Below are 19,473 nucleotides of genomic sequence, written 5' to 3' on the forward strand. Positions count from 1 at the left end.
CCCACCATTGCTCTGAGAGTCCCGTCATAAAATGAGGGATGCCTTATGCTGAGTTTTGTGATGGGTGGTAAGAGGTGGGTCCTTTCTTGAAGTCATTTATGGTTAAGATACAGAATAAGCCAAAGGAAGTGTTTCATACTGCTCTTTATTTGGGAAACTACACAAGAATAAGAGTTACTATCAGCATAAGAATTTCCTGAGGCTAGCATGATTTTTCTGTGCTTGAGCCAGGCACTTAAATTAAGCCTTATGAGTCTCAGTCCATTAGCTGACATCTAACCCCCCCCCCCCTTTTTATCTTCTTACACTTAGGTTTAAATTATCTCTGAATGTTACTTGATTTTGCAAATTCCAGGCAGGATGAGTGTTCAGCTCTTTCTTTCCTGAGAGGTCTTGAAAGGATCACCTGTTTTCATGTTGTACTAATTAGTTAACAGGGAATATTGCTGTTCCTGTTTCCACTGATGTGGACAAACTATCGAAATTCAAAAGTGAGTTAAACCAATCTAGCGGGTTATGATCTCAAATGTGTTCTAATCCTGGAGTACTGCTAAAACTGGAGGTGTGCCAAAATGCAATGTTTAGGAGAAGTATTTGGCAAAGAGGCTTTTAAGGACTGATTCACTGCTGTCTCAAACAGTATTTGATCTGGTTTCTACTGTGCCCTGCAGATTATAAGTACTCTGTAGATACATGTAATAAGAGCTGGAGCAGTGAGGCGGTCCGTACACTGTAGCTGCCAGTCTGCAGCGTGCTGGGTGTGTGCAGGTGCAGCTGCAAGATCTAGCAGGCAGCTGCTCTCCTCCTTGAAAGTCAGCACTGCCCCTGCTTTGACTGTCCATCCAATCCATTTGGCCCTGGTCTTCTGCATCAGGAGCCTTCAGAGAAGAGTGTAGTTCTGCAGAAAGCTTTCTGTGCTGCTTCCTTCCATTTGAGTCCCAAACCACTTTTATGTTTCTGTCAGTTCAGCCTCCTCATAGTAAACACTGGGTCATGAGGGTAAGGAAGCATCCATCTACTCTACTCCAGGATTGCATGTCACCCCTTAATGTGTGTCAGAGGCAGCTCTGGCTCACAGTCCTTCAGGGCTGCATGGGGATGTGTTGGGGGGGGACTGCACTGAGGACTGGGGAAGTTTTTTTTTTTATCCCTCCCATGTGCAGCTGGAGTGGAGGCATTTGTGTTACTCAGACTTGTGCTCCCCTCCAGCCTTTGGGCAATTGGATATCACGTGGCTAAGCATCCTCAGCTGCTTGCTATCTTTCTGTTTTTCTATGTCTGCGAGACAGAAGGATTTGTGTACTCAAATCCCTACAAATTTCTGTGTCATGTCCCCAGCTCTCAGCATTCTGGATGCTGCCCTGAAGGACATGGCTTTCCTGGCCTTTTAGCAAGGGGCTGATTTCTATTTGATGCTGTGAGCAGGTCTGATGCTGATTTGGGGTTTTCTGGGAGTACTGGCTACAGCTCAGTTCTGGGTCAGGGTGCTGAACATGCTGACAGTTACTCAGGTGTGGCTGCACCCCAAAAAGCCTCCTTGACTGTGCAGGGGAGTCAGAGGCATGTGAATTGGCTGATGGGTCAGCAATTGTTTTTAATAAGGATTTAAGATGATCGAAGCTAGTGAATCTGGTTCTGTCTTGAAGGAAGAGAAAACATGTTGACCCGCATGCAAACAGTGAAGGATCAGATTGTCCAGGCTGCCCATGGATGTTGGGGCAGTGGTTAAAGTCTAAGCAGAAGGCATAGCAAACCTGGTTTGCTGCAGTTGTTCCCATATCGTTGGAGTGACCCTGCCTCTGAGCAGCCCAGATACCTGCTGGGCACCTACCCAAGTGCTGCTCAGAAAAATCTCTGGCATTGTTCTACCCAGCTGGAGCTAGGAGAAACTGGGTTTTTAACCTGGACCTGCTGGAGGAACGTGCATGTCTAGAGGTAGATACCCCGTAGAGGTATGCCTCCAAATCTGGAGAGAGCTGCTGGCAAGCCACGTGCAGTGACTAACTCCAGGACGTGTCTCTGCTCCTGATGGATTTGACAGATTTTTTCCCCCGCAGCAGCGGTGAGTTGTGTAACAACAGGAGCAAACTCTCACAGTCCACTCCCAGGTGAAAATAAGTGTAGCAGGGTCTCTCCCAGCATGACAGTTTCAGGGATTTGAAAGAATATAAAGCAAAACCCACTAATGGGACTTTTGCTGATTTAGGGATGCTTCAAAAACAGCAGCTGGAGGTAATCTCTGTCTGGGATTGGGAAGAGGTGAGCCATAAGGTGGCAATCACTATCTGCTGTCCTGTGTCCTTTCCCTGCGATGCAACAAGTGGCTGTATAACACCTGGTGGGCTACACATCCCGCATGGACGAGTCCAAGTGTGTACTCTGTGTGTACTGAATGTACTGTGTGTAAAGGCAGTAGCTCGAGGAAGCTGGAGAATTGGGAGGTGGGAGGTAGTAAATTCAAACAGCAAGACATGCTTAAAGAAATTCAGTATTAAAATTGAATTTGTGTGTAGTTGGTCATTGGCCTGTTGAGGCAAGTTGTTTGGTGCTGTGCATGGATGAGGAAAGCTGGCTTAATAACGAAATAAAGCTGGGTTTGGGTGATTGCTTTGCAGGCTTTACAGCCCGGTGCTGTTCGATAGTTAAAGCACTGCAGACCTTGAGAGCAGAGCTGTAGTTTCATCAGTGTTGAGCCTGGTGTGCATGGGGCTGGGAAAGCTTGGCTGAAGGGAAGAGCCACAGATGAGAGATGCAGCTACTCGCCCAAGTCTGGCACTGCAAAGAAATACCTGCTTGAAGCTTCGCATGCCCCTTTCCTCCCGAGGCAGGGGAAGCAGCTAACTGAGTTGATATGGATGCAAAACATGGAGGTGTTCCTGAGTCCAGCATTCATGCAAAGACCAACAGCAAAGTCATTTCTGGGGGACAGTGGTTTGTAGTGGCATCATGCTGTTGGTAAGGTGTTGGACACCGCAGCGGTGCAGTCCCTGCGGATCGGGTAGCATCACCTAATCGCTGCTCTTATCAGGATGGCACCTATTGCTATATGGAAAGACAAAAGTGTGGCGAAGGTCTGGTTTCAGCCTGTGCCTCTGATGGGTGACTGCCTGGAAGGTAATTACCAAATAAAAGCTTATATGCTTCCAGCAACCTGGTGTTTGCTAATAACCACACCTAACGAGTGGGTGCTGTCTTGGAGGAATTTGATGAACAAAACATGGTTTGAAACACACAAACGGATGATGAGCAGGAGAGGATGGATTGCATGACAAGTTTTCATTTACAGGCCATCAATCCCTAAATCTCCCTGTCTCCTCCCAAAGCAGCAGTAAGTGTTTATCTTGGAGGACTCATCAGATGAAGACTGCGAACCACTAACTTTTGCCTCTTCCTGTTGCTATCAAGTTTGAAGATGTTGTCTGTAAAACCCCAGTGGCTTTGCTTGGACTGGACCAAAAAAAGGAGCCAGCAGAGCTGCTGGGTGCACCTGATAATGGGAGGGGGTGTGTGCCCTCTCCTGCCTGCAAGCATTTCCAAATGCAGCATGAGTCTAAGGCTGGCTGGTGCCTGTGGAGGAGGGTTCCTGCAGCATCAGGAGATCCCTGCAGCATCCTTTGCAGCATCCCAATCACCTGGGAAGGGATGCAAAGAAAACTCAGGCTTTCAGCCCTTACCAGTGACTCGCTTCCCTTGCTGCTTTGCTCTGAGCAGACTGGCTGCCCCAGGCTGTCCAGCAGCTCTGAAGCTTGCACAGCCATGCCAGGATGGGCATGATGCTGCTGGCCCTGTGGAGGGGGTCTGCGTGGCAGTGGGGGAGAGGCCCTTGCAGCAGTGGGCTCCGAAGGACTTTGTGGTCTTGCAAAAGGAGCTGGGGGGTGGGTGAATAGGGCAAGGGAAGCGGGGGAGTGCGCGTGGCCACCCCATTCTCTGATGCGGCTCTTGGCAGGGCCAAGACCACTACCTGCGAAACAGGGAGGAAGAGGAGAATGGGGTGAGCCACAGGAAGCCTGGGGGCTAGATCCTGCCTCAGCTGAATCACCAGGATTCCCTCCAAATTAGCAAGGTGGCTGCGTCAGTGCCCTGTGCTGCAAGCCCGGGGGCGCTGGCACTTGCCGTGGGTTGGGGGGGACCGAGTGCCTGGCTGTCTGGCTCATTATTCCTAAAGGAAGACTGATACGTGCTGGGTTAGTGGTCAGAGATATGCGGGTTTTGAAGTATTTTTAATTAGTTAATGCTGACTGACTTGCCTTCTCATGTCTGGAGCCTTTGTCATGAAAAGGCAGCAAAACCACAGGTTCCTTTTTTCAGAGGAATACATACGGGGTGAGTCACTGCTCCAGACTAGGCCTAGCTCGCTCTTTTTTTTTTTTTTTTTTTTATCGGATGGAAAAAGGACATATTAATACCTTTTTGTTGACACTTTCATGTGTCTCTGCCCATTTGAGTAAACAAATTGATGCTGTTAATCAGTCAGTTCTAGAGATATTAAAACAGGGCGGGTCTGGGAGGGACGGAGCGACTTGGTTTTCAAACTAACACGGAGCTGCTAAGAAAGCAAATTCTTTCATTTGGATCAGCAGCAAATTCCAGCTCTGTTTCTGTTGGAAGTGTTCAAGTGGCTGTCGGGAAATATTTGGTCGCCCAGTGCTTTCAAAACTAAATTAATCCTCCAGCTTTCAAGGAGATGTGCAAATGCCTGGATGCTTCCTCCACCCCCTGCCACCAATTTCCACCCATCCTCTGTTCAGGATGCAGCTCCCAGGGCTTCTCCTCTTGGGGGGAAGAGTCTTGGGGACTTTTTCTCTGGGCTTGAGTGTTTTTAAGTTGCTGTCTGAGCAGTTAATCCACCAAATGCCCTAGTTAGCTTCTGGCGCTTGTGCTGGAAGTGCTGAGCACCACAGAGAAGGCATCCCTCTGGTGGCAGTCCCCACTGCAATGGTGTGTCTCCAGGTGGCTTACAGCTGTTAAAACACATCGGCTGGGGCAGCTTTATTTGACCTGCCTGTATTACAGTTCTGTCTGGAGAGCAAATAAACTAACCCCGATTCAGTGACTGCAGTGTGTTTAGAAGCTATAAAACTTGTTTGCACAGAAACTTTATACAGCCCCTCTCTGGGACGGGAGTGATATTCAAAAACCTGAGACGCACTTAAAGCAGCTCTGATCTGCAGCACAAAGTGAAGTCTTCAGAGCACAGGAACGGGCTGCACCGTCTGCCAGCCGCTCTCTTCTGTGAAGCTGCTTTTGTGCAGCCGTGTGTTATGGAGCTGCCTTTGCTTTTCTTCTGTGGGGTAAGGGATGAAGGCAGGACCAAACGGGATCTGGAGCAGGAATTGCTTCCTTATACACTCTGTTTATGTGTGCACTGACCGATGGACCATCTGTCACCAGGGTGTAAAACGGGTGTGGGATCAGTAGCTCACTTCTGTCTCCTTTTTTCCCCTCGTTCTCTCTTCCTCCCTCTAAAATAGGTCTTTAAATGTGAGTTTGTCTCTGGCTCTCATTGCGTGCCCTGGCAGAGACTTTGCTTGTGGTAGAAGTGAATGTGACGTGGTGAGGCGTGAGCAGCGTGGTGCCGTGTCCCCACAGGGCTTCGAGTGAGGCAGCTGATGTGTGATCCCTGTGCCAGTGTGATAAAAGGGCTTTTTATGTCTGTGAAGACAAAGCCTCTTGTTTAAAAATGCAACTGAATGAAAAACATGATTTTGAATGCCCTAGACTCAGCTATTAAAAACAAACAAAAAACCCCCACACAACAAAAAACTGAAAACTCTCCTGTCCCCCAGATGAGTGTGCCAATGTTGGTGTAATACCTCTCTGCTGCAAAAAACCTCTGTAAAATTGCCTTGGGAGCTTAGCAGTCCCTGTCGGCTTGTAACTTTGTGGCCCACTAACCTTTTCATACACTGTTTTGTTATACTTTTCCCCTTCCCAGACAGCTATAACAAGGTCAGGTGTCTGCTTTTTCTCTGTTGGTTCAAATTCTCCCTCTCTCCTCTCAAGCAGAGAAACAGAGAAGGAGGAAGCAGTATGAAAACTGAGAGGTAAACCTGTTTTGTAGACTTACTGACTGAGCTGAACAACATAGGAGCTGGAAGGGAAATTTTTTTTTAAGTGAAGACCCACACAAACAACTGCAGGGCATATCCAGAGTGTAATATTTCCCTGTTAAAGTCAAACAGAGCAACTTTTTTAAAAGCCCTCAGCTTATGGTGGTGTTTGCTGCTTGTTTTGCTTTTAAAGATGTTAGAGATAGTCAGCAGCTAATTAAATTCCAATGAAGTGGTTAGATAATGATGCTTTTGGAAATCCCTTTTTGCAGGAAATCCTCATGGTTTGAAAACAAATAGGTGAAAGTGAGGATTAGGAAGAAGGCAGAATTTGTGAAGGAGGGTTGACTGAAATTTCAGTCTCGTAGGCCTGCCCTCTCCTGCCTGGCAGCTCATGCCACCTGCCTGCCCGCGTAGCCAAAATTGTCTCCGTTCCCAATAGTGTTCCCCAAGTGTTTCTGCCAGTTGTGAAATCCACCTCCTGTAGCGTGCACCAAGCTTGCTAAGAGCTGACTTTCTTGCTGAGCAACTCCTTCATCCCCTGGAAATAACAGCCAGGTTTTGGTGGCACTGCGGCTCAGGCTGCTGGGGCACCCGTGGGAGTGCTGCAGGGAGGGGGCTGCTTCAGGAACAGGGGTAGGTCCCAGGCTGGGCATCCTGCAAGGTGGGCAGCGCTGCACACAGCATTCCTGCGTCTTGCAAGGACCTGCATGGTAGCATTTCCTTGGTCAACTAGCCTAACTTGTTATCTCTGAAATGGTATAAAACATTTACTATGGTGCTTCCCCCCCCCAAGTCAGTCTGATGCAGCTTTGCCACAATTCCTGCCACTGCCCCATTCTTGCAGTACAAGTCCAATGATGAAGTTGGCTGTCTTGCTGTTGGTGGCTTTTACCTTTTACTGACTGTCAAACATCTTGTTGTGTCCGCTGGCAGCTCTGCAGATGTTTTTGGAGGTGGGGTCTGATGTGCTTTCCTTCTTGTCTCTGCAGTGATGCAACTTCTTGTTGACTTTCTCTGCTGCTAGCACCTGTCTGAGCTGGTTTCCCATGCTGGCACACCTGCCCATTGCTCTCATCTCTAAGGACTTCTTTCTTCCCGGACTGAGTAAAGTGTTACAGAAAATGAATATTTACAGCTACAGGCAAACTCATGTTCTTAAGCTAACAAGTGCTTGTGAAGGCAGCTGGGAGCCTCAGACAAAAGAGGCTTGCTCAGGGCACAGGCATTTATGAAACTGAGCCTCTTGTCGCTTGAGCAGTGAGCCAGCCTGTTCACAATCCTGCCTTCTGACAATCTGTAAACCTGAATTCACTGCTCATCCTTTTGGTTACAGAGGAGGCGGCAGCTGTGTCTGTTCCCATAGGCAGAGGAGGAACCTTTTGTTTCTCAACTTAGTGATTGTAGCTAACTGTGGGAGCTGGAAAATCTTGGAATGCAAGTCTCATTTGAAGTTGCACTGAGCCTGCCCAGATCCATGTTTTAAAGACCCTGAGGTAGAACTAGCACATGTGCTGGAATGTGCTTGTCTGCCTACCTTTTTGTTCACACACAGGGATTCCCCTATTTGCATTGTTCCATCAATCACTGATCTCTCTTGGTCATATTGGCCAAAGTGCCAACAGGGCATCTGATGCTGCTGTCATGAATGTCATGGGAAGGGGACGTGGGTACGTCACTGGCCTTTTACCATCCTTATGGTGATGCCTCCTGTCTAGGCTGGCCGGGTGGCACCTAATCAGTGCTTGGAAAGGAGGATTATAGCAGATGGGTGTAGGAACTGTACGCTTCATCCTCTCTGTTTCTTAAACACCAAGCAGGTCTGATCAATGTGAAGTTTCTGTGTACTTGGGGTTTGAGCGTGGCTGATGCCTGCTGTTCCAGACTTGCTTGCGGTGTTCCTGCTGTGCCTTGCTCAGGAGGGGAGAGGGGGTCAGTGGCAGTGCAAACAGCCTGTTGCTTACATGGTTTATTGAGAGACTGACTCTGGGGAAATAGGCAGGTGTTTATTCAAACAGTTCCCTGTAGAAGAGCAGACTATTTCTTTTTTTGCAAACAGTAGCAGGTATACTACTTTGTGCGAAAAGACCTTTTTCAGGTACTGTTCAGAATCTTTATTATTCGGGTTTGATGGCTGTGTGCTCTTGGGGGCAGACCAGCAGGCAGAGCGTTCAGTATATTTTGCATTGATATTTTAAATCTGGATTCTGATTTTGTTCAAAGTTGTGGAAAATCCCTGGAGATGTGAGCTTTTCTGACCTACAGAACACACTGGTAGCAGGTACCTTAATGTGTGCAGAACAAAATAGCCCATAAAATAAATACACAGAGCTAAATATTAACAAGGCTAATGGGATTTTTGACTTGTTAAGGAGGGAATTTGCCGCCCTCTGAGTTTCACACATCTGTTTTATTAGTGGAAAGATAAACGTGGCTTCAAGAACTGTGGTGACCTTGGTATTGATTGTTACTGTACTGCTGTTCAAAACTGCATGCATTTGAATGCAGCCTGATTTCACACAGTGTCCTTTTTCTCTCTTTAGGTACTCTGTAAATTAATGAGATGGCCAACACCACGCAAATCTCCAAAGATGAGCTGGAGGAACTCAAGGAGGCCTTTGCAAAAGTTGGTAAGTCACAGTGAGGAGGGCACCACGCTCCTGTCTGCTGTACATTTGAAATGAATTTATCCTAGCCCTGTGAGCAGCGGTGCCAGCAGGATGTGGGCAGTCTGCTGCTCTCGTGATCTTCTCCATGCCAAGGAGTCCCTTGGCAGTCTTGTTGCTTCTGGCTTGTCACTTCTAGCCAAGGAGCACAAAGGAAGGGGCATGGGCAGTCCGGCTGTCAGTGAGCACTGGCAGACAGCCTTGCCCTGTTGCTCCAGGGTAGGCTTTGTTGGTTCCTGATGGCAGAATATCCAAACAGGTACTGCATTACTTCAGCCCAGGCAGTGCTTCAGGGCTTGCACAGAGCTTGGTTCTGATGATGTTGGTTTTGTCAGATTGGCTGAGCAGTGCAGATGGTAAATGTAGGTGCTATGTTTCTGGTTTGTGCGGGTGTATTTGAGGCACTGTGTTTGGTGAGCTTGTAGGCAAAACCTAATTAGTGTCTGTTTACCTGGCCATTATGGAACAACTTGCAGTGATAATAAAATGCTTTGCGGCTGCAGTGCATATGCATTGCCCTCTGGTGGCTCTGTTTCTTCTCTGGTTCTCACCTCCCTAACAGCCTGCGATGCTCAAGGGGTTGCACAGCCCAAGCTCTCTGCCTGCCTTCCAGCTTTCCGCCTGCGCTGGCATTGCAGAAGCCTCTGGCAGGCTGCTTTGGGAAGCTGAAACGGGCAGAAAACTGACATCATGGAGAAGACTGTTTTCTGCTGGTTTAGTTTCCTGATATGGCTTACTGGAGGATCAGAGAAACGCCAGGGAGGGGCAGGATGGGAGCTGGACCGCAGCAGTGTGGACTGAGGTCAGCGTATGCAGCTGGGGAACCACACCCGGGACTGGCACTGGCTGGGAATGAGTTGCACAAGTGATCAGAGCCAGTGTTTCATTTTCCTAACTGGACATCGGCATCACTCAAGCACTGGTTATAAATACAAATTGGTAGTTGCCTCGCATCTGTATCGGGTAAACTGCCCTCTAGAGCAGAGTGGCTCTTAAAGCTCTCACTTGCTCTAATTTTGCAGTCTGCAGAGGGACATACAAATTTCAAAGACAACTGATTCTCATGGAGTAGTATTCCCTGTTGGGACTTGAAGCAAGTTGCGTTTTTGGCAGTTCCCTCTCCTGTCTCGCTCTTCCTGAGACTTTTCCAGCAGGTGGAAGTGAGCTGCCGCAGAGGAAGATGAGTGACCATTGTACTTCTTGCTGCCTAATGTGCTTCTGAGCACAAACCTCAATAAGGCTGGGATGCAGGCAGCCCGTTCTGTCCTTGGATAAACTTAAAATGATTAACCTGGCTGGAATGTGGTGGCTTTTTGTCATTAGTGTGGGGGGAAATTAGCAAGATTAGGTTGACTGGCTGCCTTTGCACTAGAAACATGGAGAAACCCAAGTCAGATCCTGTGTTGGTTTTTTGGTGTGGGTTTTTTTTTTTTTTTTTTTGTTTTTTTTTTTTTTTTAGGAAACCAGCTCGCTCTGGTCCCTGTTTGGTATTAAATTATAAAAGCAGTGTCAAAAATTAGGTGTTATTGAGAAATGTGATAATTAGCCAGGATATACCCACAAGTGAGATGGAATCTGCTGGTCATTTTCAGCTGTCTTCTGTTTTGTACGCTTTAGGCAGGGTACAGCCTGCAAGCATTGTGGTGGGACGCGCCTGTCGTGAGTGCCTTTAATGCTCTTATTCGTTTTATTCTTGCCTAAAGGACCCATATTTGCCCTGGGATATAGAACTGGTCACTAACTGGGTGACTGACTTTCGCTGGCAACTTCTAATGCTGTCTCTAGTGAATGCGAAGGAAAGTTGGATTAAGGCTGCTATTTAAAATGAAGCTTTCCTTTCATCTCCCAGCTACCTGCAAGACTTGGAACGCAGCTGAGAAGCATGGTTATAGCAAAGCTCAGTACATTGGCTTCTAGGATGTTGTAAAGGAGATGTGGGGAGGAGGAAGTATCTCTCAGGGTGGTTTTTGCTTACCAAGATGCGCCCTGCTCCGATGTGCAGCTGCATGGGCTTCCTGGAGGCCTGCTTTAACTCTAGCATGGGGCAAGTTGCTGCTCTGGATGTGTAGGTTGATGGGACTTCAAAGGTGTGTGTTTGACCAGCTTTTCTGCGTGCAGCTGGACGAGATTGAGACATCTGGTGATGCTGGAAGGCAGTGAGGTGTGTTACTGTATACTCTGTCACCACCTGCCTTCTATGCCACTTGAAGGTATCTCCCTCTCTCCCATGCAGCTGGTGCGCTGTTCTCTGACAGCCAGCAAAAGGCAAGAGTTCCATAGACTACCTACTGCTTCCTAGAAGCAGTCCACGGATAGAAACCATGGTTTAAGGTTAGCACTGAAGTCAGCTACAGCTCAGACAAGCAGCTCCCAGCATCCTATAACCAGGTATTTGTATTGGAAGTGATACAAGGGGTAAACAGCAGTGGTTCGGAAAAGCATTTTAACAGCTGAAAAAAGTAATGAAGTGGGGCATCAGAACTGTCTAGGCTTTGAATGACCCGCAGGTTAGTGGGAGAAGAGTAGGTTGCTCCAAGTCTCAGCTAATCTCTGAATTTGTTCAGTGTAACAGATGTGTGTATGTATGTACGTGGCTAAACAGTGGCTCTTCATAGGGGAGGCATGGCAGAACAAAATCTGCGAACTTGCTCTGTTTGTCTTCCTTCTGCCTGCTTCTAATAGCAGAGATAAGCATCTTTTCTGGAAACACAAAGTACTTAAAAATTGTAACCCAGCCGAACACTTTGTTCACTGCTGCAAGGTGGTAAAACAATGCACTGAAATGTTAAGCTTAAGGCAAATAGGGATCTGTGATCCTGCTAGAGTGTGTCCTGCTGAGCAGATGTCCTTAAAAGGAAACGTGTGGGTTACTTTCCCCTCTCGCATCCTGTTATTTAAGCTATTTTAAGTATTTGTCAGGAGGAAGCTGAGCCAGAGCTTGAAGCAGCTTTTAGGTTTTGTTTATTGTGGCTTTGCTGCGCCACCTGCATATGGGTAGAAGATGGTGCCGTACATCACTGCAGTGACCTTTCCCAGGTTTAGTAAGCTGGCATGCACGCAACTTTCAGTAGAAATAGGAAACTTCAGATGTGCTGTAGTTTCCTTTCCATCAGGCAGATTATAATGAATCCAGGCTGTAGCTTGTCTGTTAAAACAATTTTGCTTTCTTCCATTAGTAATTCTGGGCTGTACGCCGAAGGATTTCATTTGGGATAGCTTGTATTTTGACAGCCTCTTCAGCTGTTGAATACCATTTCAGATTTTGTTAGAGAGGGACTTTAGACCACCTTCCGTCTGAAGTCTGGCCCTGTCGCAGGACATCCAGCAAGGCACCATATGGTGGGCTTGCAGTAATGCTGGAAATAATTATGGAACTTGCTGGTGCTGCAAAGGGACTGCTTTTTTTTTTTTTTTAATGCTGCTACTCTGTACATTTGACTGTGATGCCAGAGGGGGAACAGAGACAGCAGGAGGGGAAGCAGCTGCCCTGTGGGGTAGGGTTCTCAGGCCTATTTGTCATGTTTACAGGGCTAAAGGCTTTTTGACATGTTAAGAGAGGAATGAGTCCATATTGCATCACATAGTCAATCACTAGTTAGCGTTACTCAACTCTGCTACCAAGCCAAAACCACGGGCTAGCACATCCACCAGGCTTTAACACTTAAAGCTGCCAAGAAGCTAAAACTTGAAATGAGAGCATCTTTACTGCAAGACCAGTAACTTGGTGTGGGGTCTTGCAGTTAAGCCAACAGACCTGTCTTGCTTGTAAATCCCACTCCCAAAGTGTCTGGGACATAGATGCCCTTTTAATCTATGCAGTAAATCAGTGATTAATTTTTTTTCCCAGGATACTGTGGAAGAGTAACTCTTACAAGTGGATGTTTGGGAAGTCATTAAGAGTTGGAAGAACTTAGGTCCTGAGACCCAAGTGTTTTGAGTGAGTTAAGGCACACTACTCAACAGTGTGTGTCCTTCACGCTTGATTGTGTGGTGTCTGTCTGAGCCCAATGTAGGGGCTGAGAGCTGCTGGTGTGCAGCCCCTCCTGATGGGCAGCATCTTTCCTGGTGCCATGCTCCTGAGTTGCATGTGCTCACGTGTCAGTGTGCATTTCAGATGGCTCTTTGTGCAGCAGAGCTACTAATTTATTTTTTTTTCCCCTCAGTGAGCAGAGGTGAATCTTTTTTGAGCTAGGCACACACACAAGATTGGGAAGATGCTGCTTTGCAGGGGTGAACGAAACCAAATGGGCACATGTTGAGCCAGACTGCAGTAAATACTTGATATCTGCCCTGCAGCCAGGTTTGATGCTTTCAGGCTGAGATTGACATCTGCTGAGCAAGTGTGGATGGACCAGACAATGGCCTGTGTTAACTCCTCAATTGCATTTCAGTCAGTGTTTTTAAGTTGTGGTTTCTGTTCTGCAAGCAAACCAATATAAATGCAAGGGTGGGGATTAATTCCTTGAATTAGATTGTACCCTTAAAAGACATGCAGGGCTTCATATGTAAAACTGAGCTCTAAACAGGTTTAAGCATCCTTTTACCCAGGCATCACTCTATTAGAGATGGGGACTTTGGAGCTCGGTTCCCTGCTGACTCACCCAACAGGCTTCTGCCTCACGAAATACCATATATCATGCTTTTCCCTTTCACTTCTGAATAGGCTCAGACATGGTACATGCAAGCTTGGTCCAGAAACACTTCTGAATGCTTAAGCTAGACATACCAAGAGGAAAACCTTTACCAAATCTGAATCAAAATCACACCCGTGATCCTATCAAGGATACAATATGTATTTTGAAGTCTTATTTTTCTCTGTCCTTTGTCTCGTAACATTTGGGTAGATGTAAAACTTAGGGGTTTTTTTAGGTGGTGGATTGATTGGAAGAAGTGATGAACAGGTGTTTCTGGATTTACCTGCTTAATTTGGCAGCATGGCAAAGGATTGTGGTCAGTTCATTCAAGCATAGGCTAAAGCAATGGGTGTTGGCTGTAGGCATGCTGAGGGTGAAAGCAAAGTTTTGTTTTGGGTGCACAGGCCCTGGAGACTAGCGAATCCCTTCTCGTCTGATTTTCTTCACTGGCTGTGAGGCAGGGAAAAGATGCATGTTGTGGAGTTAGATTTAGTAATAAGAAAATTGCAACAGAAGAAGCTGTGATTTATCTAGAGGGGAAATAGTTTGCTGATGACATCTCAGGCTGGACTGTTTAATAAAGCTTGCCTTTGTAGGCTTATATTTTTTTGGAATAAAATTCTAAAATTAAAGGCCAGACAGCAGCCTGTTGCTGTCATTAATCATTGGCCCAAACCACTTTATTTCATCAGCATTATTGTAAACACTGACATTTCATTTAAGGTACTTATTAATCCACTGGAATTGATGCTGCTCTTTAGTTTGAGACCTAGGGACTGGGGTGTAGGAGGGAGTACAGGTTTGTTCTGTGTTACTTTGGATGTTTGCCACTAAGCATTTGAATTTCACTTTCTTGCTAACTTATAAAAACAATTTTAAAATCCCATATGGATCTAGAAAATGAGGAAAGTTGGAGTGGTGGTGTGGACATGCTGCTTGCTGGAATATTGCTGTGAAACAAAACCTAAAAACCACCACTGACACCTCACTAAAAGTAAATTGACTTTCAAAATTTGCTAAAAAAAATATGGGCTTTAGACCTATCCTGATTGTTTTCTTTTATTCTTGACAGTATCTCCCTTTAAGCATAAACACTGACCCCAGTGGCTGTGGTGTGGGATTCCCTCTTGAACAAAACCAAATACTGGGGCTGGCGCAGCTCTTCTGTCATGCAGCCTGGGGAGGCAGCAGCAACCTGCAGTCTGCGAGGGTGTTTGGGCAGCAGAAGCTGTTGCTTGAGTGGAATTGAACTCTAGGGCCTTAGAGAGAGGCTGCCGCCTTATAAATAGCAGAAAAATCCTCCCATGTGGGATATGGGCAGAACGGTGCCTGGGTGAAGCTGCACAGTGTGATTTTGGCAGCCGGTGGTGGCGAGCTGCACTTGGCAGTGCACCATCACAGTGCCAGGAGCTCTGGAGATGGGGGAGAGGATAACACAGCTGCTTAAATGCAGAGACTGCTCTTGTTTAGCCATACAGGGCTCAGCTGATGTCTTTAGTACAGGCACTGTGTTGAATTTGCAGAGCCTGTGGTTGAATGATGATCGTAGGAGGCTGCCGAATCTCTACCTCCCCAGCCCATCCAGGTACGCCCCAGCAGCAGCGGTAATCCAGGGCTGGTGTCTCCCTACAGCCCCAGCCCTGGGGAAGAGGTGGCAGCTCAGGCACTGAATTAACTTCCCGGGGCTGGCTGTACCACTTGCCTACAGCAAAGGGATTTTAACATCACTACTGAGGCAGTAACAGGACAACATGCCCTGAATCCCTGCCTCTCCAAACATGCTGGAGGGTCATGCTTATGTCTTGGGATGTGAATCTGGGCCATCTGACAGCTTCACATGATCAGGATGCTCGTGGACCTGACTGCTGAAGCCTGCGTACTAGCTGTGCTGTGAACCACACTGTCTGCTCATCCTAGTTAGCCTGAGGAAGGAGGCACCCGACCTGTGGTTGTCCATGGTGGCTGCAAAGCCTCACTTGCCTAAAGAAAGGCTAGGGCTGCTGGATTTGCCCTGTGCATTCAATGGATGCGATGTCGTCCCCAAGGGGGCTGGGATCTGTTGATGTGAAAAGCTCCAGATTCACACTAGATTCTTGTTTTCGTTCTTCCCAGATCTAATAGGCAATAGCATTTCACTAAGCATGCACTGCTGCTGTGGCTTGGTGCTTGACTGTCATAGCAAATGTCCTTGCAGAGCATTCTTGGGCAGCATTAAAATATCTGGCTGCAGTTTTCTATCAGCGATAAATGGATAACATCATTATCAACATTGTAAAAAATGTAAATGGAGAGCTGACTTAGTGTTTTCAGTTCAGAAAGTAAGAAGTGCTGTATTTCATTACTGTCTATTTTTAACATGCAAAGCCAGCTGCAGTTAGATGTAAAAAATGCTCTGGAGATCATTTATGAAAACGCAGATGCTCTGTTGTGAAACTTTTACACCAGACTTGGGTCATGTGTGCCTAGAGCCATCCTGGTCAGCTCTGCTTCAAAGCTGCCATTGGCCAAAGCCAGAGAGATCTCATGGCTTGTGCTGGGACCGTCTCTGAGGATGCGCTGTGCTTTATTTACCATGTGCATTTGATGCCTGGTGTATTCTTGGTGGTGTCCTTCAAATAGTGTACTGCTTGGGCTTGGTATTTTTGGTGTGGGCATCCTGCTGTGTGTGTATTGGGTTTGTGTGGCAAGGTTTTGGTGGGGGGGGGGGGTTACAGGGGTGGCTTCTGTGAGAAGCTGCTGGAAGCTTCCCCTGTGTCCGACAGAGCCAATACCAACCGGCTCTAAGACGGACCCACCACCGGCCAAGGCCAAGCCCATCAGTGATAGTGGTAGCGCCTCTGGGAGAACATATTTAAAAAGGAAAAAAAAGTTGCTGGGACAGGCAGAAACGGCAGCCGGAGAGAGGAGTGAGAACATGTGAGAGAAACAACCCTGCAGACCCCCAGGTCAGTGCAGAAGGAGGGGGAGGAGATGCTCCAGGCACCAGAGCAGAGATTCCCCTGCAGCCCGTGGGGAAGACCATGGTGAGGCAGGCTGTCCCCCTGCAGCCCAGGGAGGTCCACGGGGGAGCAGATCTCCACCTGCAGCCCGGGGAGGACCCCACGCCGGAGCAGGTGGGTTCCCGAAGGAGGCTGTGACCCCGTGGGAAGCCCGCGCTGGAGCAGGCTCCTGGCAGGACCTGCAGCCCCGTGGAGAGAGGAGCCCACGCTGGAGCAGGTTTTCCGGCAGGACTTGTGACCCCGTGGGGGACCCACGCTGGAGCAGTGTGCTCCTGAAGGACTGCACACCGTGGAAAGGACCCATGCTGGAGCAGTTCGTGAAGAACTGCAGCCCATGGGAAGGACCCACGTTGGAGAAGTTCATGGAGGACTGTCTCCCGTGGGAGGGACCCCACGCTGGAGCAGGGGAAGAGTGTGATGAGTCCTCCCCCTGAGGAGGATGAAGCGGCAGAAATAATGTGTGATGAACTGACCGTAAACCCCATTCCCCATCCCCCTGTGCCGCTGGGGGGGGGGGCGGTAGTTGGACAATCCGGGAGTGAAGTTGTGCCTGGGAAGAAGGGAGGGGTGGAGGGAAGGTATTCTGAGATTTGGTTTTATTTCTCATTACCCTGTTCTGGTTGATTTGTAATAAATTGAGTTAATTTTCCCCAAGCTGAGTCTGTTTTGCCCATGACAGTAATTGGTGAGTGATCTCTCCTGTCCTTATCTCGACCCACAAGCCCTTTGTTATATTTTCTCTCCCCTGTGCAGCTGAGGAGGGGGAGTGATAGAACAGCTTTGGTGGGCACCTGGTGTTCAGCCACGGTCAACCCGCCACAGTGTCTGTGTCCTGCATGGATTTTGCTTTCAGCAAAGATGAACGCTCTGCGCAATGCGGCCCCAAAACAGGTGTGCTACGATGGGCCATGCTAGGAGATTCCTCCTTACCTCCATGTCTTGTAGACATCCCCAGTGCTCAGGCTGCTCTCCATAAAGCACTTTGGAGCATGGGGGCTGTGGGGCTGTGTTTCTGCTCTGCTGTCCTGGCCTGGGCCTGTCAGGGTACTGGCATGTTTCTAAAACCTTCTCCTGCCCCTTCTCTTCCTCAGACCTCAACAGCAACGGGTTCATCTGCGACTATGAGTTGCATGAGCTCTTCAAGGAAGCCAACCTGCCTCTCCCCGGATACAAAGTGAGAGAGATCATCCAGAAGCTCATGATTGACAGTGACAAGAATAAAGATGGGAAGATTAGTTTTGAAGAGTTTGTCTATGTAAGTGGTATTTCTGAATTTCCAGTAGCCTGGGGGACCCCTTTTAGACAAAGCTAAGGAAGAGGGTAGAAGAGGTTGAACCTGGCTTCTCAGCCACTTACCCTAATCCTAGTTTTCTTTCTACAAACTGATCACTTTTCAAGGACTTGTCATGTAAAAATCACTTCTTTGTACAGATCTCTGCATATGACCAGTCTTTTGTGCTGTCACTGCCAGCCCTTGGATTTGGACAGAGGGGAAACATGTTGGTTTTTAAACAAAAACCAAAAAGAATCCACATGCTTTTCTTATATGAAAACTTTGTTGGAGGCCAAAAGACCATTTCCACATGAGGTGACAACTGGAAAAAAGACTTCCAGTTCTCCACGCTTGCAGTATTGACTGGAAGCTACTCAGTTTTTCCAGGCACATAGATGAATGCTTGTTCTCCCAGTGAAGCAGTATAATTTCCTTTCTCAATTTAATGGGACTACAGGTATTTGCTAAAGACTTGAGAGGGCATTTCAAGACACACTTGGAGACTAGTCCTTGATGCTGATCTAGGAAAATTCAGATCTGTTTGTTGCCTTAAAAGGGAAGAACAGGAGCAAAGAGATAGGAGAAGCTGAAGGATGGGTCTAACCTTCATTTTTTTCTGTAGAAATAGGTCAGAATTTTTTTTTTTTTATTTTTACAAAAGCACAGCACTAATTCAGAGATACTGGTTTGATGTAGATCCCTTCATCCTTTTTACACTCTGATGACTGACTGCTGAAAGAGTAATAAAAGTATTTGCCGTACATTGGGGGAGCTGTTTTCATGTCAACTACTTTTCTTGATATTTGTTAATTTATCTTCACCTTCTGTTCCTTAATTGTTTTCAGACCCTCTGAACTTTTGAGTTCGGAGTCAACTAGTAAGTTGGAGTTTGTTTGCAGTTTGTGAACACTTGCATGCTGGGTGCATGTTTCAGCTGTTGGTTTGAGCTGGTCCATAACTCTAACTTTGCACTAGGAAAGAAGAAATAAATCTTTTCTGTCACATTTGAATGGTACCAATGATCAAGTGAACACGAAATGTCTTACAGGCAACTAAGCTATACAGTAGAAGCAATGGCTAGTTGTAGGATTTTTACAAACAGAACTGTTGCTGTTTTTTAACTCTGAGCACTTTTGCTGGGGTTTATGTCACAAAGGGTGACATGAGCTGACTTGAAGTTGAAGCACATATTTTCAAAGAGGGTATGCAATACCAGTAATTAGTCCAGCAAATTTTAAAATAAACAAATCTGTATCAAAATCCTTAAGTTTAAAACCAACCAACCAGAAAACCCACAACTTTTCGGCTCTTGAGTCTTCGCTCAGCTCTAGCTGGTCGCTGGGGTGAGCAAAACCTCCGCGTGCCATCAGGAGATGGTTTAACTGCACTGGCATCATCATCTTGACTCTCCACCTCCCCTGTGTTTAAGGGATGGGGAAGGTAAGGCGTGACAGCCAGCAGGCTGGCCCTGCAGTGACACCTCTGCAGCCAGGTGGGCAAGTCCCCTCCTCTCTTTTTAACAGAAGCACTTTGTTCTGCTTTACAGTGCTGTTTCATTGCCTTTTTCTGGTTATGTTTCTGTATATGTTTCATTTGTGTTTTCAGCGTGGTTGAAACTAATTTGGTTAAGTTTTGAGGGAGTTACAGTAGGCTTTCAAGCCATCAAATGTATTTTTTTCTAATAGTTGCTCAGTGCTGTAGGACCTCAGGGCCACTAATAGTAATATACAACCTGCGCAAATGGCACGTGTAATCTTTCTGTGCTAAAGCTTCTCTTCTGCCCTCAAACGCGAGGGTGTTTTGTCAGCCCAAGCCTGCTGTTGGGGAAGGAGGAATCCTTATCTGGAGCGC

At 47.2% G+C, this 19,473-nt stretch overlaps 1 protein-coding gene across 2 annotated transcripts in view; it reads left to right on the forward strand.

The window, feature by feature from the left end:
* PLS3 (plastin 3) overlaps positions 1–19,473 on the forward strand; it is a 55,415-nt gene that overhangs the window by 23,255 nt on the left and 12,687 nt on the right. For both annotated transcript variants that reach the window (XM_069811365.1, XM_069811366.1), the window contains exons 2-3: positions 8,594–8,680; positions 17,441–17,604. In XM_069811365.1, the coding sequence (XP_069667466.1) occupies positions 8,614–8,680; positions 17,441–17,604 (231 nt within the window). In that variant the 5' untranslated portion in view covers positions 8,594–8,613. The remainder of the gene's footprint in view (positions 1–8,593; positions 8,681–17,440; positions 17,605–19,473) is intronic.

Source organism: Haliaeetus albicilla, chromosome 23 (genome assembly GCF_947461875.1).
Source record: "Haliaeetus albicilla chromosome 23, bHalAlb1.1, whole genome shotgun sequence".
Taxonomy (NCBI): domain Eukaryota; kingdom Metazoa; phylum Chordata; class Aves; order Accipitriformes; family Accipitridae; genus Haliaeetus; species Haliaeetus albicilla.